Below are 23,891 nucleotides of genomic sequence, written 5' to 3'. Positions count from 1 at the left end.
GAAACTCCCCCCTCCTCTGCCCCTTTTGCCCACCACTGCCAACACATCACCACCGCCAATAACAACTGCTGCTCTGCCGCTGCTGCTGCGGGGTGGGGGGAAGCCATGGAAGGCACAACCTCAACACCTGTTCCGCTGAAATCAAGGGCTTACAATACACTGGCAAGTCTGGTTCGGTGGTAGAAACCAAGGAAAGAAGGAAGCAGAGGATCGAAACAAAGGCCAGCAAACAGACAAACACGCAAACAAAACAAACAAACAAAGCATCCACCCCCACCCCCACCAAAAAAAAAAAAAATCCAAGGAAGATAACCGGGAAGGAAAGAATTTTTCATGGCGCAGGCTGCAGAGCTAAGCAAGAAGAGTGAAGGTTGCATCTCTGCTCTTACAGTCTCTAACTGTCTAGGTCCAGATAATGAGAGAGTGTGTTGAGGATGCTGTTTCTGTTGCCGCTACTGCTGCTGCTGTTCCCCTGTTCACTGTGGAAGCCATCTCCAAATTAGCTATTACATATGGAAACTGGAGACCAGAATTTTAGGAAAAGGGATTAAGGCATCTCATTTTGGGGGGAGGGTTATCAATTTTTCTTTATTTTATTTTTATATATATATATATATACATATACATATATATGATATGTATATATATAAAAAAGTATTAACAGCTGGAACATTTCTGTTTTAAAAGGCAAGCCTCTTCCCGTGTGATTTTTTTTCATTTACACTAATTCCGTGGGCTTTCTTACCTCCCTTTTTATATATCTCTATCTATATATCTATATATAGATATATAGATTTCTCTCTATTGATCTCAAATAGATACCCATTATATTATTATTGTTATTAGAGGAAAATATTTTTATTTTATTGTATTATTCACACACACACACACACAGCCCAAGAATCAGAACAGAAGGCGGTTGGGTATTTGTATAATGAAGAATTATGGGGCTCTTTGACAGAGGTGTTCAGATGCTTTTAACCACCGTTGGTGCTTTCGCTGCCTTCAGCCTCATGACCATAGCTGTTGGGACCGATTACTGGCTTTACTCCAGAGGGGTTTGCAAGATGAAAGGTACCGGTGAGAACGAAACCAGCAAAAAGAATGAAGAAGTCATGACCCATTCTGGATTATGGAGAACCTGCTGCCTGGAAGGTATTTGATTCCGGATCTCACCCTTCCCCCCTTCCCCCTCCCATCTCCCCCACCCCACCCTCCCCATTCCACCATTTTCTCACTTCAACCCCAACCGCCATGGAATCAGGGCGCTTGGGGTTAGTTTCTGAGAACAAGCAGGAAAGTTGTCAATATGGAAGGTACACATCTCCATTCTGCTTCAATGAACGCCCCCGCCCCCGTGTCCTTCTTCTCCTTATCCCCTGAAAACCCTGCTAATTGGAATAAACTCGGTATTGTCCAAGCACCTAAGAAACCCTCTTGTGGGGCAACTGTGCGCGTTCGATCTGCCTCTTTCCGGATTCTTTTAAAGCTCCTTTTGGAACGCGCGAGCAAAATGTTTTATTATTGGAGTGCGCGGTTGGCTTCTAATGACAGGAGGAAATAATTGGTTTCCTTTTGCGAATTGCGTTGATGACGATCAGTCTGGGAGAGTGAACGGGGGTGGCGGGTGGCGGGGGGGGGGACTGAAAGCAACTTCCCATATGCCTCCACAATGTTCTTAACGTCAAACCACAAGCTCTTGTTCATGTCTAAGAGGCTACCCAATTTGGTAAGTTCGCTCCGGTTTTCCCGTTGTCTGTCTCCGTCCGGCAGAGTTCAGTTTTCTTGTCAAGCGGGGGCTTTCGTCACGGTCTTTCTCTCCATCCAAAAGTAGCCGCCGCTAACATGATCGGTTGGGGTGGCCTGTTTGCTCTCGTTCGTGTGTGCTCGTTTCAAGAGCGTGTGTGTGTGGGGGGGGTTCTCTGTGATCAAATCTCCAAATGAACAAGTGGTGGAAACGGGAAAGGGGGGGACACCTTTCCTCTCCCCCCCTCCCATCCACCGACTTTAATGGGAAAGTGAACAAGAGCAAAGTCCGTCCCCCCACCTAACCCCCCAATCCGGATTGACAGGTCTGATGGCGAGCAAGCAGAGAAGTCACTACTGCAGCCAGCTTCTGAAATCAGACGCTGTAAAGAGGATAGGGGCGGAGGGACTGACATTGTTTTGCTTTGAAATGTGCTATTCAGCACCGCTGTTAGTATAAGATGTGCAGAGCTGGGGGAAGGGAGGGAAGCGGCTCTTCAGATCGTGCGTGGAAAGACGCGGGAGGGAGAGACTGATGCAAGTGTGTGTGGGGAGGGGGGTGTTTTGTGGACACGCATCCCGCGCCGTAGCCCGTCTGTTTTAAGACCAGAATCTAATTTGGGGAGTGGGGGTGGGGGGGCGCACACGCGTGTACAGGGCTTGGGTTGCGTCCCCGCCTGAAGAGCGAGCTGGTGCAGATCGCTGCTGCTGCCGCCGGTGATGGTGCCCCGGGATGTGATTGGGGGGAAGAAGCGGATCCCACAAAATCGGATTCGAGAGTTGGCGGAAGGGGGGGGGGGATTGTCGTCTGTACAGGAGGGAGGAGATGGGGAAGAGACTCTACACTGTGCGTATGTCCTAAAGGTCTCTCTCTCTCTCTCTCTCTCTCTCTTCCCCCCCCCCCAGCCCATCCACCCCTAAAAGGGGGAGGGGGACTAGGCGAGAAAAAGAGAGCCAGCTGCTCTTTGAAAATGGTTGTGGTCGGGAAGGAAAGCGACATCTCTCCTCCACCCCCCCCCCCAGCCCACTACATCACCCCGGCGCCCACCGCCACCCCTGTTCTTGGTGCAAGCGGTTGAGTGATGGCTGAACATGTTTTGAATAGCTAAGTGACTTCATTGAGCGATGGTCTGTTTGACGCATACTGCATTCGCTGCCCTTTCTCTCTCCAAGCCGCTGCCTTTTCACATATTCTGCAGAGGACCTCCATGCTGGAGACTGTCCGCGCTCTCCGAGCCAGGGCTGGGGGCGGGGAGAGGATCAATATCGGGGAATTAGCCGGAGGTATTTCAAGCACGCGCGCGCGTCCCTCCAGAGAGAGGGATCTAGGCATGGCGATCTCTCTCCGTCTCCAGCCCTCTGTCCTAAAGAGCCTGTCAGCAGCTATTCATTAACATGGGAAGAAAAGGGAACATCCGTTGAATGAAACATTGATGAAAGACCCCCCCCCCCGCGCGCGCGCGCGCCCCTTGTCTTTCTCAACAGCTAAAGGAAAGAGGGCACCTGGCAGCCGAGGGAGGGAGGGGGAGACAGCGAGAGAAGCACCTTGGTCTTTGATCTGCGTGTCTCGCTCCTCTGATTAGGCAGATGGAGGTAGCTGGTGGGGCGGGACAAGGGAGATGGCCTGAAGCGGTATGGAGCGAGCGAGAAGCGGTCCTTAATGGAAGACGAGGGGGATTGTTGCGTATTCCGGTTGCGCTTCTAGATCCGCAGACACATATCTCTGGCTACAAGGCATTTGGCGCGGAGCGGGGCGGTAAAAGAGGAGCGCGGGGGGCGGGGTCGGTCGAGGAGGAGAAGCGGAGCTCTTCCTCCTCCTCTCTACCATTTTGCACGAGTCTCCCCTCTCTTCCTCCCCTCTCCCTCCCCCACGCCTCCGCCTTCCTCCTCCTCCCCTCCCCGGCTCGCCTGGGCTGTGATCACCCGAAGATTAAACGGGCAAGGCCTTTTCCATTGAAAGCTCCTAATGGTCCCCATCCCAAGACGTCGTCGGTCCATTCAACTCTGGACTATGCAGTGCCTGTGTGTGTGCGCGTGTGTGTATTCATTTGGTGTGTCTGTGTGTGTAATTGTAGCTCTGCAAAAGGGGTTTGAGATGTAGAGGCAACCGCCTTGACCCTGCGGGATGTTGTCACTTCGCTTACCCAGTTCTCTCCCACCATAACATGGGGGGGGGGGATGTTCTACATGCCCCTGCGCACACAGACAGAGAGAGGGAGGGAGGGAGGGAGGGAGGGAGAGAGAACACAATCAGACTGCTCCCCTGGTTGTCTGGTCCGTTAAGCGTGGAGCTGAAGTTTACCTGCTAACACCTCTACACCCCCACCCCACCCCAGTGGTGCAGCTAGGGCCAAAGTCCAGGGCATTGGAGGCGAGTGGCTCCAGTTTCGGTGGGTCTGTGATTCCACTCTGGGTTTCAGTCAGAACCAGCCAGAACTCTAGAGGAGTTATCCAAGGTGCTGAACCCTATAGGTTCAGAACTTTAGAGTTCTGGCTGGTTCTGACTGAAACCCAAAATGGATTTACAGCCCCACCGACATTGGAGCCACCAGTCTCCACTGGTCCCCCAGGGGAAGTGGGGCTCAAATGACCGCCCAGAGAGCGGCGAGCGCAGAAGCCAACCCCATTTTGTTCCTGTAGTGACGGTGCGATGACTGATGTGAGTTTCAGATGAAAAAATGCACATGCTCGGAGCGTGTGCGTTTCTCTAAATCAGGGATGGAGAAGAGTTTGGCTGTTGTAGTAGTTCTAACGTAGGAATGTAGGGGCGGTTTTAGAACATGGCGTAGTGATCGGAGAGTGCGGAGGGAGGCGGGGGAAAGACAAATGCTAGTCGTGTGTTTCACAGCTGAAGTACCATGCATGGGCATCTAAAGGGGGGCCCATAAGACAATGAAGTCCAGCATCTAACACTCCCTCGCTGCCCATCCCGGCCCTCGGAGGAAGCCACGAGGCTCTTCAGGGAAGGATGGATGCACAGCACTCCGCCTGTTGCTCGCACAGTCCCGGACGCAGCGCCGCCTCCAACTTTGTCTGGGGGCGGGCAGGGTCGGATGCTGTTGCTGCTGCTGCTACCCCGGGGCTAGTTCGCTCTCTCAGGGCTTGATTTGTTAGGGCGCTTTTGGATACCGGATTGCCAAATCAGGACAGCAAATCGCCCACTCCGCCTGGGCCCGGTTGACCTCCGGCTCTTGGCCCGATGCAGGGCAGCAGGGGTCTTTTTGATTTTCAGATCGTGGTGAGAAGCGGGAAGAGATGTGTCGTCTTCCTTTCCTCTCCCATCACCTCGCCAGAAAAATTACCATAAGAGCGCAGGTTATGAATGGCTCCAAATGAAAAGCAACCCACCCGCACCCCCACCCCCCATACACACATCTCTCTCTCTCTCTCTCTCTCTCTCTCTCTCTCATCTTTCGGTTGCACCCCTGAGAGATTCCTTTGGTCTTTCTGAAGAGGGAAGGCATCAGTTTGAAAGTTGCCCACTGGGGAAGAAAGGATTCTCCCATCAACACCACCAACACCAACGCCTTTAAGGCTTAACTTTAATACTGCATGTGGAAAGGAAGGTTGAGGTGGAGTGGGGAACAAAGAACAGAACAATATTTTATTTTATTTCCCAAAGGAAGACCGGGCTTTCGTCATCTGCCAAGGTCACTTATGCTTATAGGGTTTGAGGTCTTGGGGAAGGAGGGCTGGTTTGGATGGCCACTCTTGTTGTTGTCGTCGTCGCGTCCGTTCCCCCCCCCCCCACCGCAAATCTGTGGTTTTAGGGCAGGATCTGATTTTTCCATTAGAATGTACAAAAATGTCACCCAGAGTAGGCTTGTCCCTATATCAGTGCTCAGTTAACCGGGGGGGGGGAGGACAGAGGGGAACAGGGCCCCTACCTCCTACTTTTTGTGATGGCCACCTTTGCTACTTTTTTTTTTTTTTTAAGGCTATGTGGGCTTTGACTTTGCTAAAGTGCAGGGTGGGGAGTCAGAAGGGCTTATGTATTTAATTCAGTGCCCCCCTACTCCCCCCTCCCCATATCTTGGATTGTGATGTGGGGTGTGATACATCTTCCAGGTGGGAGGCACTCTGGGCTTTTACTAAATAAGGGTCAAATCTACATGGCACAATGTAAAGCTGTGAAGGATCTTTCCACATTATCTTTTTTCATGTAACACCCTCCCCCCTCCATTGTACTGTTGTTACTCATTTGATGAGCAAGACACAAACGTCTTGCCTCAAGAGAATGCTTCTATTGCAGGAATATCACATTTTCCGTGCGCTCCATCAACGATATTTTGGTCCTGCAGGGGAAATGTGATTGTGCCGCCCTGCCAAAAGCACGGCCATTGCTAATGTGAGGCATATGATTGCACAAATGAGACAGGCCCCTAGTGGATACTGGACATCCTCAGCTGTTGTCCATGGCAAGGGTCTCTCTAGCCTGAGGCTATTGAACTTCCAGCATGATTTGTGTCGGTGTGTTTGGACATCCAAGGACAGCAAATTGCATGAGTTCCAAAGAACAGGGTGGGGTGACCTCCAGCACCACCAGCGCCTTTCCAGATGGAACAAAGAGGGGGATAGACTGATATTGTTAGTAAGGGCATTGGAGGATGGTGGCCCCAATGTCAGTGGGGCAGCATATCTGCTGGGGGGTTCAGTCAGAACTCTAAAGGAGCTGTCTAAGCTGCAACTGAAACCTGGCATGGATTCACCACCCCACTGACATTGGAGCCACCAGCCTCCACTGAGTAAGGGATGATGCAATTCTGCTCCCACCATTCCCATGCTCTAGGTGACCTTTTACAGCTGCGGTCCTATGGGAATAAGCCTCGCTGAACACCAAGTTACTTACTGCAAGTAAACACAAGTAAATGCAGATAGGACTGAGCTGCATAAGAGTGTGTGTGTATGTGTGTGTGTGTGTGTCCAGGGATCCTGTTATACCCACTATAATGTGGGACCAGTTAGCCTAGTTTTTGTTTTTATAAATTTCCAAACACCAGGAAGCCACCAGCATTCTCCATAACTTTGCCCGAACCACCTTCTGAAGCCTCCAGCATTATAGCCCACAACTCACCTATTACTCTTCTGTTAAAAGGGGGGGGGGATAGCAGTATGGCCATCCCCACTCATTATGTGTTGCCTGGATATCACACTACAGTTGGTCTGACTCAGTATAAGGCAATTTCCTATGTTGCTAACATTCAGTTGGGTCAGACTTTGGTAGATTTTCTGAATAAAGTTTGTGGAAGAGCTGGGATGGCCAGCTGGTGGCCTGCAGGTCAGATCTAGTGCCTAAAGCCATTTTTTCCTAGCCCTCAAAGGTCCTATCAAATTTTCATCAAGATACAGTAAAACATTTGCCCGTAGGTTTGTTTGTCAAGGGGGAAAAATAGTTGTGCAAGTTGTTAGGAATAGATATTCCACACTGTAATGTTACATCTGTGGTTTTGTATGTAATATACATGTGAGCATTTTAGTTTAGTTTATTATATTTCTATACATCCAGAGTATGTATGAGGGAAAGTTACCACAGCTGGGATTGTTTAGCTTAGAAAAAAGGCGAGTAAAGGGAAACATGATAGGGGTGTACAAATTATGCATGGTGTGGAGAAAGTGGATAGGGAGACATTTTTCTCCCTCACTCATAATACTAGAACTTAGGGTCATCCATGAAGCTGATTGGTGGGAGAGACAGGGCAGATCAAAGGAAGGACTTCTTCACACAGCACATAGTTAAACTCTGGAATTTGCTACCACAAGATGTAGTGATGGCCACCTATTTGGATGGCTTTAAAAGGGGGGTAGACAAATTCCTGAAGGAGAAGGCTATCAATGGCTACTAGTCCTCATGTCTATATGGTACCTCCAGCATCAGAGACAATGTGCCTATGTACACCAGTTGCTGGGGAACATGGGCAGGAGGGTGTTGCACTAATGTACTGGTTGTGGGTTTCTGTGGGCAGCTGGTTGGCCACTGTGTGAACAGAATGCTGGACTGGATGGACCCTTGGTCTGATTTAGCATGGCTCTTCTTATGTTCTTATGCTCTGCTTGAGTACATGTGCTCCATAAAGATGGATCCATAAAGTGTGTGTGTGTGTGTGTGTGTGTGTGTGTGTAAAACCCAATGGTTTTTTCCTAGAGAAAAATGCATTTTCAGGATGCATTTTCAGTGATTTGGAGTGAAGAAGCTGCAGATGTGGGTAGCACTAAATGATTCCTCCACAGGGGAACCCAAGGAGTCTCCGTGGGCCAGATGCAGCCCATGGGCTGGTGGTTCTGCATCCCTGACATAATCCTTTCTCTGCCCATCACTTCTCCTCTCCAAATCACCACCTCCCAAATTGTTTTTTCACCTGTGGGTTCAAAAAACATGTATTAGCCAGGCAGGGCCATTTCTTAAGGACAGGGGGGGGGGGAACAGGGCAGCCACCTTGGGCACCAAATTCTGGAGATGCCAAAATGGACTCCCAAAGGTTGTGGCAGTGCTCTGGCCCCTCCCCCATGCTGGACATCCACCCATCAATGTCACCCAGAGAGCCTGTATGCCTGCCCAATCCATGCTCTGAGGCGTATCCCAGGGTGAGAGATTGATTGGTGGCATATTCTCCAGGGAGCCCGGCCAGGCCCAAATGCCTCACCAGGGCCACCTCACCCAGAATGCCTCACTTTAAGGAAGGACCCCTTGAAGCCAGCATAGAGTGGAAGGCAAGCAGCAGGGAGAGTAAAGAAGCGGAAGAAGATGGCAGCTGGAAAAGAAGAGGAGGTTGGAGTGAGAGGATGTAGTGGCAGTGGCTGGGTAGTATGGAGGAGAGAAGAGGGGAGCATGGCTGGGAAATGGGGGGGAAAGAGGGGGCAGCAGGGGCAGGTCCCATGTCCACTGGGCCCCAAATACTACCTTGCCAATGTACCCAGAGACTGGCCTGTCACAAGGGCAAAGTCTGAAGCCCTTGCTGCTAGATGTTGCTGTTAAAAATTGGTAACTTTATTACAGAGTCTCACCATTCTGGGGGAGGTCAAATTTGTGTGACAAAACAACAAACCCCTTCACACTATCTGCAGAATAGAATCACACACACACACAAATTCAGGAGTCAGCCATCCCTAGTTTAGAAGATCATTGAGGAAATGGCTGATAATATGCTGAGCTTCTGCTATGAATTCTTTCAAGGAGAGTTACTTTGATCCTCAAGAGACTGGTTTAATCAGGGCTCTGATGAAAATAGATGGAAAAAATATCCTAAAAAATTACTGAGGTAATTATGATTACTGATTACTGAACTCATGTATATGAAATGTTCTGAACAGTTAATGTGTAAGATATGAATGCTATATATAATTTTATTAAAAATAAACAGGGTTTGGAGTGGCTGGAGAGGAAGGTGTAGAGATTTATGTCTGGAGTAGCCTTCCCCAACTTGGTGCCCTCTAGCTGTTGTGGGCTTCAGTTCCCATCAGCCCCAGCCATCATGGCCAATGGTCAGGAATCCTGGGAGTTGTAGTTCAAAATATATGGAGGGCACCAGGTTGGGGGTGGCTGGTCTAAAGCAGGGATGGGCAAAAGGTAGATTTCCAGATGCTTGGGACGTCAACTTCCAGCATTCCTGATCATTGGCCATGCTGGCAGGAGCTAATGAGAGTTGAAGTCCCAAACACCTGGAGATCTACCTTCTGCCCACCCCTGGACCAGAGCATCTTCTCATAGTAAAGGCAGCCAACCCTTGTGACTGCCTCAGTCCTGGATTCTCTTCTGTTTTATCCATCAGTTAACTATCACCTAATCCCAGTCCTTGGGTTGAAATGGGTTCACATTCCATATTCATCCAAGGGAAACAACAGCTTCATGCAAAATGATATCATACACAGATATCAGTTCTGTGTAAATAAAACCATGAAAGAAACCAACACCTGAAGTTAAGAATTGCCATCAAAATTTGCCTGAAGTTAGAGTTCTTAGAGCTGACATGAACATTTTGCCTAAAGTGACATTTGAAATGAATCTATAGGTTCCACTTCAGGTAAAAATAGCTGAAGAATTCTGAGAGAAGCAAACTGAAAAAAGAAAACTTTTTGGAAGGGGGGCAGGAGGCAGTTAAACACCCCCAGATGTGATAAATTATCTAAAAATGCTGAGTACAATATCAGGTTTTAGTGTTCTTCTTCATAGGCACTTCTTCTTCAGCCTCCCTCAAACTGGTGCCCTCCAAATGTATTATACTACCACTCCCATCATCCCCAGGCAGCTGGGAATGATGGGAGTTATCTTCCAAAGCATTGAGAAGGCACCAGGCTGGGTGAGGCGGTGTAACATTGAAGTTCAGACCTGTCGTGAAGAGCTTTCTTCCTCTTAGCAGGGCCGAGCAAGAATTTCAATCCTGAGCTTCGTTTCTGTACTGACATTCAGAAATATTATTTTCCTCTTCATCTTAACTCACAGTTCCAAATCCACCTCTAGAGTATTAATCTTCATCTCACTACTTTAGGTTCCCCATTCAGTCTCCTTTATCTACCTGTATTAGAACCATCACTTTCCCCCCTGCCTTTAGGCCATTTAGGCTGTGGTCCTATACACACTTACCTGGGAGTAAGTCCCACAGAACTGAATGAAGGTTATGCCAGAGTAGATCACAGTGTTAGTCTTTTTGCTTCAGTAGTGACTAGTTTTCTGAGTTGGGCAGCTGGAAAGAGATCTTTTAAGTTTTTAATTGCTCATTTGTATGTCAAGCAGCTGAAATTTGCAAACTCGCATCAGCCATGTTGTCTGTTCCCGCACTACTTTTTCTTTGATGGCCATTTCCCTCTCAGCCTCTACCTATTAATTTTGATGAATGTTATTTCTGAGCTCTGGTTAAATCTCCATAACTAGGGACTAATTTAGCCATCCTTTCACAGAGATCCAGAAACTGAAAGTGATTGGCTCACTGAGGCCTTGTGAAGCAAATGGAAACAAATTTGATTTTCTCTCTCATGGCACAGTTATTGGTTTTGTCATATCATTACTACCGGAGAGGGATTGGTCTTGGAGGTTCTTATGTGGGGAGGAGAGTGGAGAGAACAGTGCGCCAAGAGTACGCATGAGTGATGCACAAGAGGTTAGACATCCCTGTGGATTTGCCCTGGTGTGAAGGCAAGTAATTGAATGGAGGCTGGTGTCGTAAAAGAATCCCAGCCAAGAGACCCTTCCTAGAGGAAATAATCGAGCTTATTGCTTCCTCTTTGCAGCTTGTTATAGCCGAGCAGTGCAGTGGGTGCATGGGTTTGAGTGCAATTTCAACGATCACAAAAGCCAAGCATTGACACAAGAAGGGGGCAAGGGGAAGGCAACCAGGCATGAGGCAGGACTCCTTTCTCACTTTTCTGACATTTCCCTGACCTGCCTCGAACCCCTGCTATTCCACCTCAGTTCCCCATATTTTCCTGCTGGCTATCATTGTGCCAAGCTTCATCTCCTGGCTCCCTCGTCTGAGTTTCCCACCTCAAGGCCCCTGCGTAATTCCGCAGATGCACCTCAGCCTCGGCTCGCACTCTGCATTCGAATCCCTTTCATAGGAATCAGTCCTCAGCAGAGATTTGTCAATAGACCCCCGATCTCAACTGGCAGGAATAGCTGCTGTTCCAGACTGGCAGTCTGCAATGCTTCCCTTCCTCAATTTTGCCAGTCCAAATTCCCGCTACTAGTGCGAAGACTCACACCATTTTGCTCACGCACACCCAGCCTGTTTTCTCAGGCTCCATGCTGTTCCAGCCTTAGATTTCCTCTGAGCACAACACAGTTAATTGCTGTGGATTAAGGCAGGGCGGCTGTCTCTTTGCAAGAGGCCCAGATACAGCACGGTGCCTCCCACAGAGCAGCAAGTGATTTTGCCCAGCGCACTGCATACATGACTGGCTGCTTGTCCATGTGCAGCAGGGGCTGGGTAAGGGCCATAGCTCGATAGGCGAGTGCATGCTGTGCATATCTAAAGCCCATCCTTGGCATCTCTGGTTTAAACAAAGCTCTCAAATAGCAGGCCTGGGAAAGCCTTCTGTGGGAGAACCCAGAGAGCTGCTGCCCATCACGGTAGATGGCCCTGGACACAACAAGCCCTTTGGTCTGAGTGAGCATAAGCCAATTCCTTATATTTGATACAGGCAGGTTTGGCGTGGGGTAGTTTCCGTTGTTCTTGAAACATGTCTAGAAATGTCCGAACGAAGGGGGAAAGATGAACTTATTTTGGAAGACTGACATAGAGGCACATGTTTGGTGGACTTGGTGGCAGTGGTGTAGCAGCGGCAGGGCTCTCAGGTTGAAGCACCAGGACCTTTTGATTAGCGCGGATGATGACATCATCTGCCCCACACACCCCTCAGGCTTCCCTGTTCCCTCTGAGCTTAGCTGCAATCCTCACAGTAGCTGGTGGGGCGGGTGGGGAGGGGGGAATTTTCTCAGCAAGAATATATTGTTGTAAGCTATTCCTGTTGCGATGCAAGGTTCTTTGTGGTTGCTTCATCTTAAATGGGCAATTAAGACTCATGAGCATTAATCATCATCATCATCATCCAGGTCCTGGTGGAGATTAAGGCTGAATCTACACCTAGCCGTTGTACCGTTATCATACTGCAGTGATAACTATTGTTGCACATGACACCAATGGGCACCAATAACTGTCACTGCAGTATGATAACAGTATAACTGCTATGTGTAGATTCAGCCTAAGATGGCTAGAACAGGTTTGTTGCTACAGAACAGGGGTGCAGAGCCTGTTTCCATCTGAGGGTCAAATTCCATTTCAGAGGAGCTCTCTGAGACTGCATTCAGTGGTGGATAGGGCTGAAGGCTAAAGTGGGGGGACCAAACATGCCAGCATGTTTGAGCTTCAAGCTCTTACTGCCAGTAACTAAGCCTTAGGAAAGTCATGTCAACCTTTTAGAATCAGGGGGAAAAAAACTGCAGAAAAGCCAGGATATCACCAAATGATCAGTGGTTAGGGGAAAGGCTTCACTGGCTACCGGTCTGATTTTCTGGGCAGAATTCAAAGTGCTGGTTATGACCTATAAAGCCCTACATGGCTTGGGACCCGGCTACCTAAAAAAATCTGCCTTCTCCCATATGAGCCTGCCCAGTCCTTAAGATCTTCTGGAGAGGCCCTCCTTTCAAGACCGCCACCTTCAGAGGCACATTATGTGACAACACGAGAGAGGGCCTTCTCAGTGGCCATTCCCTGGCTGTGAAACTCCCTGTCCAGAGAGGCTAGGTTCAGTCCTTCTCTGTTGTCCTTCTGCCAGCAGGAAAAGACCACTTTATTCAAGCAGGCCTTTAATGTGTGAGCAGGCCTGTTAGGTTGGAGGCTGTTTTTACTCTGTTACTGTTGAGTTTTTAATTGTTTTTGATTGTGTTCAATGTATTTGTTTTATTCTTGTTTTTATCAATTTTTACTAGTAATTGTAAGCTGCCTTGAGTGCCATTTTTGGTACAAAGGTGGGGCACAAATGAAAATAAATAAATAAATAAATAAATAAATAAATAAATAAAGGGGATGGTGCCAGCGGAAGGGGCATGGCCCTCTGGGGACCCTCGGAGGGCCAGATTTGAAGTTCTGCACCCCTGCTATAGATCATCACAGCTGCTTGCATTTTTGGCCTCTCCTTTGGGGGCATGGCTTAGGGGATTGTTATGATGAGCACCTGCACTTCAACATTTACCACTACACCACTGCTTGGTAGTCCTCTAAAAATTGTTCCCTGGTTTGATTTAAAAACAAACCCTTAAATCCTGAAGAGTGTTTTGGAGAATCGTGGCAACTGATTAGGCTCAGATGAAATGGCTATTGTGAGGTACGCAGTCCTCAAAGATGAAAAAGAGCTAAATACAGTACAAGAATGAAGAGCAAACATCAATGCTCCCACTGTGCATGGGTTGATGGATAGGTTAATGTTGTCCTGAAATGCACCACAATTGGCTGCTTTCAAAAGAGTGGGAGGGAAACATAGTGAGAGAGACGAGAAGCTACAGAGTAGCAGCAGCACATAAAACGATTGCATGGAGATACCGAAAACACTCTGACATCTCCGGGGATGCCTCGAAATATCTGTTTTGAAGATTAATTTTTTCTTCTCCCCCTTCCCAAGCAATCTCATACACATTCCCGATTCCTGTAGCCTTAAGTAGACTCTTCTCTGGAAGCATGCATTTGTGTGTGATTTTACATTTGGACCAAGGAAAAATGGACCAGGAAAGCCATGCTTTCTGAACCTCAGAGCACCAAGGCATTTGTCCCTGTCCATTGTGTTGTGTGCCAATAAATTACCAAATGAAGTGGGTGGTGTATCTTATTTCAGGGAGAGCCTGGCCAGGCCTGCACCATTCTGGTGCTATTCGCTGCCTTCTGAGAGTCTGCATTTGTTTGGGAAAGAATGCTGTTTGGCTCAATAAATCTTCTCCTTCCAGAGGGGAAAAATGCTTTACCAAATCATTCAGCTGCCATTTGTTCCCCTTCATACTTTTTCTACAAAGATATAAAAATAATTAGGGTAGGTCAAGAAACATTAAAACACACACACACACACACACACACACACACATCCAATGAGGTTAACCAGACAGATTTTATTTATTTATTTATTTATTTCATTTCATTTCTATACTGCCCAATAGCCGAAGCTCTCTGGGCGGTTCACAAAAATTAAAACAGATCTTTAAACTACAGCTACTTTAAAAAAAAAAATGTCAGCCATACTGAAAGTGAGGGAAGGAAAGAGGGAGGGACAGTCATATAAGAGTCCCATGCCAGTTTTTTTCTTAAATACATATATTGAAAATTTGATAACCATCATCATTATCCAGCTAACCTATGCATACATCATTCTTGACAGGATTCATAATCCTTGAAGGAAGCTCCCTGACCATCCTAATTTTTATGTTCTTTCTTAAGATTGTTTTCAATTAAAACTTTTTTAAAAAACCCTCAGAGGCTGGCTTGATGAAAAACGAAGTGCTGCTCTTCAGCGCCATCTTTATTTAAGTTCCAAAGAGTGGTTTTATATTTTGGAGCTCAGACCCCACTTCTGCCTTATATCTAGGTTCTCAGGCAAGTTCCTTTTATTTTAGTTAGCCTTCTGGGAAATGAGTGTTTTGTGACTGGTCATGCCCACCATGGCAGCCATTTTGTGAATGTGCAAGACCACCCCCATGGCGTTTTGCGAGAGCACCCACAACACTCGCAAAATTCCAAATGTGCCCACTGACCCCAAAAGGTAGGGGACCTCTGAGTCAGGGCCTTAGCAAACATAAAGGACCAAGCCCCAAAATTCTCTTCAGGTCTCCTTTGATTGGCCTGTCTTCATTCTCTCCACTCACCTCTCCCTCTCTTTCTCCTCAGTGATCTATTCCCCATTCTTGCTTGCATTTCCATCTCCCTGTTGCTTATATATTCCTTTCTTTTTTGTTTTTTACACTACTGCATTCATGCTTTCTGCCACTTTTCCATTGTCCCCTTGTTTCATTATCAGCTCTGTAGTCCTCTCCATCTCACTACTTCTCACCACCGCTGTTTTGTTTTTTTGTTTTTTTGTCTTCTCCTTCTCTTCGATGATGCGACTTCTTTTGTATGATGGTACTTTACTTCTGTTTTTCTCCCACCTCTTTTAAAACTGCCTCTTTGATCCCTATCTCCTCAGCTTGAGCCCTCTTTCTTTCTTCCAGCTGAGGAATAGGACAGCTGCTGTTGTTCATAAGGGTAAGGAGAAACTATCTTCTGTGTTACTGTGCCACCTCCACATGCCTTTCTCCACTCATGACTCCCTCTTCCATCAACTCTAAGGAGAAATTGGACCTGGTTCTCCTTTTCTCTTTCTCACTTGCTTTGCCTATAGGACACCACTTCTATTTTGCTACCTTCTTACCTTTTTTTGTGGTAGGTAGCAAATATGTCAGCTTGAAGGAAGCATTCTCTCAGGCACAAGCCAAGTATTAGCTTAACCACTGCACATCACCATTCCATATTGGATAAAGTCATGAAATTTTATTGTGGGGTGGGGGTAGGGTATTTTAAGTCCTTAGATTTAAATGTAGTCTAGAGTTGCCATGTATGCATTGCCAAAAAAGATAACAGTGATTTACATTACATTTGCTATGTTAATGTATGTGTATAGATGAAAATTTAGAAACAATTACTATAATTTAAACAGAAATACAATACATGCCACCATAAACAGGTCACCTAGGTGCATGCTCAATCTGCTGTCCAGGTGCTGACTGTGGATGATGGGCAACTTCAAGGCCCCTGTTGTCTCTCCCTTCTGATGGTTCTTTATCTTTACACTGGACTTGGACTGGCCAGCACTTCAAGTAGAGGATGCTTTAGATTACTGTCCTCTGACAGCTCTTCAAATAGAAGACTGTTCTTTGTAAAGTAGGACACATGGCCACCCCAAGACCCCTTCTGAATTTCTCATAGTAATCACATTTGGCAGTAATACACAAGAAGGATAACTGTACAAAGAAGTACTAAGGTATTTCTGAAGCAATTGAGGATGTTTTAGCCTATGGAATGGCAGTCCTTTACCCATCACCATCATAAACTTTTAGTTAGCTTTCCTACCCTTACAGCTGAAATAGTTTCCTTTGCAGAAACACTCAATCAGTTTACAACAAGCTTTAAAGGCCTCTGGTATTGTTATCCAGATTGATACTTGGGACATGTCTGTTTTTGGCCCAGCCAAAGTATTCCAGAGGAGAAGCCAGCTGAAGTGACATGGTGCCCGGTAATTCAAATTCCAGATTCATAGACAGCATGTTGGGGAGCTTCCTAAGTCGGGGAGGGGACAATTTGTCCACACCTTGACTCCTCTGGTGGGGGGAAAAATCATTCTGACCTTGTTCTCAGAGGTGAGATACTTGTTTTGTCATACATGAGAACAGTCAGTCTTTCTAGCGATAGGAGTCTTGCTGTACAACAGGACCGGCCCAAGACATTTTGCTTCCTGAGGCAAAGGACAAGATGGTGCCCTCCATTCCATGTACAGAAGGTGGCAGTTGAATCTTGTGTTGACACTGATGATGGCACAATGTCATCCTGAGGGAAACAGGCTAGCTTAGGGGGTGCAGGGCAGGCTGTGTAGTCTATATAGTTCTGTCCTTCAACACCTTGCCTCCACTCACACCTCACCCCTGCATATGCCACCTGAGACAGCTGCCTCACTCTTCCTAATGGTAGGGTCAGCCCTGTTACAAATGTCTCTGCAGTAACTTCATATGACTGCCAAGTCTGCTGGCTGATTCTTTGCCTTTACCCATGAAAGAAGAAGTTACATGTATATAACGCTGGGTAGGCTCTTGACCTTGGTTCTTCACTGGCAGATAATTGCTATTAAAGTAGTAAAATAGGAAACTCCTATCCAATCCAAAGGCTACCCAGATGTCTGTCAGGTCATGGAATCTGCCAACAAGAATGGCAACTACATCTGTGTCTACAATGCATATCTGGATAATTTTAACACCATGGCCCAAAGCATGAGCCACTTCCTCATGCTAGCTACCGAGACATTTGAACCCATTGTTAGTACAGACTCCCTTCTGTAATGTATACCTGTGCCTGGTTTACATGTGGCAGTTACAACTTTGGAAGTCATAAACAAGGAAAAGCTCCTGATTGTTCAATACGTCATGTAAGAGGATGCTTCCACTTGCATGGCATTTATGTTTGACTTGGACACTTTTCTATGTCTTCCCCTTCTCTCCTGGATGGATTCACCCAATTGGTGTGTTGCCATTTGAAGAATTTGTTTCTGGTTTTACCAAAGCCCCAGTAATAATGATTCTCAGACTCCTCCTTGGTAATCACTCCCTCTAAAAGCAAATTCAGGGAATAAATGCCAACACGATTGAAGCCAAAACAGGGCTACATCAGCAACACCAGACAGGCCATTTAACAAGATCAGCCTCGAATGGTCTTCTTTCTGTCCCATCAGCCAGGACAGCTAGACTGGTGGGGATGAGGGAGAGGGCCTTCTCTGTGGTGGCCCCCATGCTGTGGAACTCCTTCCCTAGGGAACTCGGCCATACCCCCTCTTTAATAAGCTTCCATCGCGCATTAAAAACATGGTTGTTCAGGCAGGCATTTGGGGTGGGTTAGGGTATTTTTAGTATGATGTTTTTACTGTAGAATTTTATTGTTTTAAACTGTTCTATTATACACTCTGTACATCGCCCAAAGTGGCTGGGTGACCAGCCAGATGGCTCATTAATAAATTTAATAAATACTGAGAAACAAGAAGGAGGTATCAGTACCAAAGTTGGTATTTATATCCATCTGGTAATGGTAATTATGCTCAGCTCAATAATCAGTCCAAAGTCCTCCAAAAAGGTCCAGAGCTCCAAAGCCATGTGGGCCTGAAAGCCTGACCTTGCTAGGGTGTTGTGTTATACTGTGAACAATCTGTAGCTGTGAGGAAGGAAGTAGAAAGATCAACATTTGTTCTAAATAATTTGTTTACTTTAGAATGAATTGTATTTTTTCATCACAAGAAAAATGGCCATGAACCTTAGCACTAACACTTTAGGGATTTGTGAGGAGTATTTCCAGACATCTTGAGAATGAATGGCGAACCTTGTTTGCTTGCACCTTTACGTTTTGTAAGCTCCCACTCTCCTCATTCACTAAGGGCAGCCTCCATTTTATGTTACTTTTCGCTTGTCAGTCACCACCCCTATTTTGTCCCTATTTTCCCTTTGGGAAGCTTTCACGCCCAAGACAGTTTTCTGCTTGAGGCAGAGCTGCAAATGGCATTTCCTCCCTCCAAAGTCAAGGTGCATACATAGTACCCAAGACCAACCAAGTGATTTGGGCACCTGAGGGACAAAATCCCATAATCACCTCTCCCCCTCCTTGGCAGTAAAAAGACAATAAAAAATTAATAACTAACAATTTGCTGCCTTTTTATGACACCAAAAATTGTCTGCCTGAGGCTGACGCCTCAGCCTGCCTTATGGTAGGGCCGGCCCTGGCTGGGGTATCTTTTAACATTTAGTGTGAGTTGCCCATCTTTAGTAGGGTTGCCAGTCCTGGGGCTTCAGTCACCTCTCCTTGGTCTCTAGAAGTTAAATCTGTGAGTGAGGGCAGGAGGGGTGTGAGAACTGGATGCATTTTGTCTCTGTTGCACATGCATGTAGCTGCATGAGCACAAACACTAATGCAACCTGCAGTGCAGAGCCAGCAATTTCCCCTGCTCCAGCTGGTACACTTCATTGTAGCCTGCTCGGTGTGCTAACAGCTGATGATGATTATGTTGTTGTTGTTTTCTAGTGTATCTTTAGCCACCAGAAAGGACACTTCTATCCTGTTAAATCAATGAAGGACAGGCTGTTTCAGAGGAAATGAATTCCACATAATCTGAAGAAGAGACTTCAGCTATGCCTACTGATGTTTGGGGAGGGGCTCAGGCAGTGATCCTTGGAGTGACAATCTGGATGTCATAAGTACACAAGACTGACCCTGTTTTCACCTGGGAAATGTTGTAGCATGAGAGACTTTGAACAAGGCCTTGTGATTCTGACAGTGTCAGCAGCTGTCCTAGTTTGACAGAGGTGACAGCCAAGCCAGGACTTTTCCACTGTACGATGAACTGGGGAAGGAGAGTAAATAGAAGCACATATGAGGAGGGGGAAATAATGTTTTTCTATGCAATGTGTGCATGTGGAGAAGGGTGGCCATTTCTGAATCACTGAAAGAGAGGACTAAGAGGAGATCAATGTGCATAAATTGTGCATATGCTCATTTATATGTATAGATGCAAATTTAGACATTATTCCTATAATTTAAATAGAAACACAATACATCTCACCATAGTGTGAAAGACTGTGACCAGGTGACCTGTGTGCTTGCCCAGTCAGTCTGCTGTTCAGATGCTAACTGTGGATGGGCAATCATTCTTATGGTTCTTTATCTTTAAACCGGAATTGGTCAGGATAACCCTTGAAATAGAAGATGCCTTCAAATTAGTGCTGTGCTTGATTCCTCCATTTTTGGTATTGGGGGTGGGGGGAGCAAAATGTAAACTCTGATGAAAGAGGCCTGGAGAGGTAAGAATTTCAGAGAATTTTCTCCTTGGGGAGGGGGACAGGGTTTTCACACACCTTTTTTAGTGCAGGCAGTTCTTGAGGGGTCCTCTTTCTATTTTTTTTTTAAATTTTGAAAAAAACACTCCCTGCACTTGCAGGAGCCCAGGACTCTTCCCTAGCCTGGCAGTTCTGTCTGACCATGTGACCTTGCCCTCTCCAATAGGCATTCAGGAAGAATTCCCAGCTAAAAAAGAGTCTTGGGCTCCTGCAAGTGCAGTGTTGTTGTTGTTGTTTTTAAAAGCATAAAACATAGAAAGGAGACCCCTCAAGAATTGCCTGCACTTAAAAAATGTATGTGGAAACCCTGTCCTCCTGCCCAAGGAGAAAATTATCCAAAATTCTCTCCCTCCCTGCAAAAGAGCCCCCCAAAACCCTATGCATCTTTTGCAGGGAGAGAATAAGTACCTGAAAATAGGGGACAGTATTCAGCACAGCACTACTTCAAGTAGAGGACAATCCCTTTGCAGCCCTTCAAATAGAAGATCGTATTCTGTAGGAGAGAAGGAGACACCATAGCTCAGTGGTAGAGCACATGCCTTGCTTGCAGAACATCCCAGGTTATATCCCTGGCACCTCCAGGTAGGCATGAAAGCTCCTGCCTGAAACCCTGGAGAGCTGCTACTGGTCAGTGTCACAATACTGAGCTAGTTGGACCAATGGTTTGACTCAGTATATGGCAGCTTCCTATGTTCCTCTGTAAAATAGGACACATGGCTACCCTAAGGTGGTGGAGGTGGTTCTAAGATGTGGAAAACACAGTGAGACCTGGCTATTAACCAGTGCTTGATTTCTAAGAAGATAGGTGCTGGGGCCCAGGTCTCTTAGGAAAACATGCTTTTTGTCCCTGAGAGCCCAAATCCGTTATCCTGAGTTCATGGAAATATGGACTGGTTACTCAGTGGAGCAGAGTAAAGCATTCTGCATATCTTCAGAGGCATCTTCCTTTGGTACTAGCTCACATGTCATGAGGGCTGGCTCTACCATTAGGCAGAGTGAGGCAACCACTTCAGGTAGCAGATGTTAGGTATCATGAAAGGGTGGCAAATTACTGGTTTTTAAAATTTGTTTATTATTGTATTTTTACCGCTAGGGAGGCAGAGAGATGCTTGTGGGATTTTCTGCCTCATGTAGCAAAATAACTTGGCTGGCTTTGGGTACTATGCACTTTGATTTGCGGGGGGAGAGGGGCACCACTGCTGCTGTGCCTCAGGCAGCACAATGTCTTGGTCCAGCCCTGCATGTCACAGGTCTCAACCATGGTGCTAAAAACAGATTCTGGTGCTGAACATGAGCACAAATTAATCTGTGGCTGCTATCAACACACATGTACATACCAGCACTTTGATCCTTTCTGATGCTACACGGTCCCAGCTGGAGGTAAATAGATGATGGGCTTATATGGCACTTGCATTACCAGAGTGCTTTACAACCTCACTCTACTCCTGTAGGGGTAGATAATTATGCCCATTTCTCAGATGGAGGGACTGACACTACAGACTTCCATTGTATTTGTAGCTGACCTGAGATGGGCAAACCCAGGCTCCAAGTCCAACATTCTTGCTTCTTTTGCATTTATGAGTGCATTTGTCAAATCAACTTCAGACATGAAACCAATGTCATTGGTTCCTATCAGTTTGTTTTGCTGTTTTAAAATACATGCGAGGCTGCCTAGTTTTTTCTCTCTCACACACACTGGTGTAACTCATGAGTCACTCCAGTGAGGGAGGAAAATAGAGATGATTTTATATTTGGTATTGAAGCAGTTTTAGCAAGAACAGAACTGGGCACTTATATAAGAAGCTGTCTTATACTGAGTCAAACCAGTGTTCTATGGACTGTCTGCCCTGACTGGCAGGAGCTCTAAGGATAGGAATCTTTCTCAACCCTGCTACCAGAAATCCTAAAACTAAAAAAGCCGGGAGTTCACCAGGGGCCTTCTCCTTGCAAGGTGTGTCACTGAGCTAAATCCTTCCTTGTACATCCTCATTATTTAGAAGTATTTAGTATTTCACAGGATTTAGAAAAATGTAGCAGTATTTTAGGAATTGCCATTTCCAATCTCCTCTGATCTTTTTTCTGTGTCCTTCATTACAAAAATCCAGGTCAGATTTAGCTGTGATATAAGGGCTTCTTTACATTTTTCTTTCTTAAGTGTTGCCCCAGGACATGGGTTGAAGATAGCAAGAGGGAATGTCCTATTGGTCAGAATTTAAGCTACCCAGAGGTATGTGGGGTTTAAAACATGAACCAATAACCACTGGTCACATCCAGGAGAAGTGACCAGATATTATCCTTCCTCTATGAGCTACTTCTGGCTACTTCTATATACTCTGTTGATTATAGGGCTTTTGAGGTCTTTTGAAAATCCTTCCATGGTATCTCAGTCCAAGGTGACTGAAATATCAGTTCCTCTTGCTGTTTCCAGAATGCAAAGGGACAAAGGCTGGGCCAGCATCAAGGGTAGGCATGGCTAGGCACCTGCTGAGGGCCCATACCCCAGCAGGGTCCCCTGGACATGCTCCTCCTCTTCACCATTGGATCTTGCTTGTTCACCTGCCTCTCATTCTGGCAGTAGATGCCATTGCCTGCTTTCTCACTGGCTCTCTGCCTGTCAAGCAAACGAGTGGTAGCAAATGATGAGACAGAGGAGGAGGAACAGCTGGTGACCATGGCAGTGAGAAGACTCACTGAAGAGGGGTCCCATTGAGAATGTCTTGCCCAAGGGTCCTCCAAAACCTGGTGCTGACACTGGACAAAGGGGTGAATTTGTGACCCATATGATAGACAGGAAGGCCTGTACTACCTGTACTTTGATGACAATAACCTCAACAGGCATCATCCTTCTGAAATCACCATTACTAGCTGGCATATGTCTCTCTATCTCTCTGTCTATCTGGGTATGGGTGTACACAGACACACTCCAAATAGCTGCCTAAAGAAATACATTTTCCTGTAAATACATAACCTGTGTGAATGAACTTTAAGCACTTGCCAGCCAATGGCGCTCCAGCAATATTCTAAGGCCCCCTACTTCTTTCATTGATAAACTCCTATTGCTTTACAGCTGCATGATCTTTGGTGAAGCAATTCCATGCCAGCTGCTCACAGATCTCTCCTAAGCCATAATCCCTTATTATGAGATTGGCAATTTGTTTCTCTGAATGTGCAAAAATGGCAGATGTGCTCTTTGGCTCTGCCTCTCAGCCCCCCAAACTCCCATCTGCCTTTGTCTCATGCTCCCTTTCTTCTTTCTAAGCCTTAATTTACTCATTGTCCCTTGCCCTCTATGCACCTGCCTTACTTTTGCCTTAACTTTTACCTTGCTGGGAATGATAGGAGTTGTAGTCCAACATGTAGTCCAACCCCAGGTTGGGGAAGGCTGGGCTAGTGGCTTTCATTAAGTGCTCCCTATCATTTGAGCACTGATCCAAACTCCTCCAGCCTAGAGTTCACACAAATTATACACTGGGCTCAGCAGGGCTTTATTCTCTCCAGGCATGCAAGCAGAAAATGTCAGGTCTGCAAGCTCTTTGTTTTATTTTTTGGTTGTGAATGTGTGTGTTTTCCCCCAGCTGCTCACTAACAAACCATGGCTGCTTCTGCTGAGAGCTGGACAGACATGCAGAGTGCACTTATTGAATGGCTCTTATTGAATGCCAGCCTGAACGGTCCCTGCCCAAAGCTGCACATTCTACCTCTCCTTTCAGTTGAATGGACTTACAGCTGTTGCTCAAGTGAGGCTCACCCAGGCATAGGGCTGCATCAGCAGCTCCCAAACAGACAAAATGGAGGCTGTGGAAAGTGAGGAGGAGGCCTCAGAAGCTAGAGATTGCCACTCAAGATGCCACAAATTAATTCAATGCCTGGGGTAGAGGCAAATGGCTTGTGCAAAAAGCTAGACCATAGATACATGGCAACATATGCTGAGCTCACCATTTGGCATGGCAAATGGTTCCTATTACAGATGTGCATTGGATTCAGATTAAGCTGGGGTGGCTCTATACTGGGGACAAATGGAGCAGCAACCCTCTGCCTCTTCCCCACCCAC

The 23,891-nt window shown here is 46.6% G+C and overlaps 1 protein-coding gene across 1 annotated transcript in view; it reads left to right on the top strand.

Moving 5' to 3' along the window:
• Nucleotides 1–944: 944 nt before the first annotated feature.
• The window catches only part of CACNG2 (calcium voltage-gated channel auxiliary subunit gamma 2), a 149,890-nt gene continuing 126,943 nt past the window's right edge, over nt 945–23,891 (top strand). Inside the window, exon 1 of the mRNA XM_084811738.1 lies at nt 945–1,155. Within this exon, the coding sequence (XP_084667864.1) occupies nt 945–1,155 (211 nt within the window). The remainder of the gene's footprint in view (nt 1,156–23,891) is intronic.

The sequence above is a fragment of the Heloderma suspectum genome, chromosome 7, assembly GCF_057233095.1.
Source record: "Heloderma suspectum isolate Gila_16-S chromosome 7, 16-S_ref, whole genome shotgun sequence".
NCBI lineage: Eukaryota > Metazoa > Chordata > Lepidosauria > Squamata > Helodermatidae > Heloderma > Heloderma suspectum.
The sequence above is the reverse complement of the archived record's forward strand: the minus strand, read 5'-3'. Positions and strand labels throughout refer to the sequence as shown.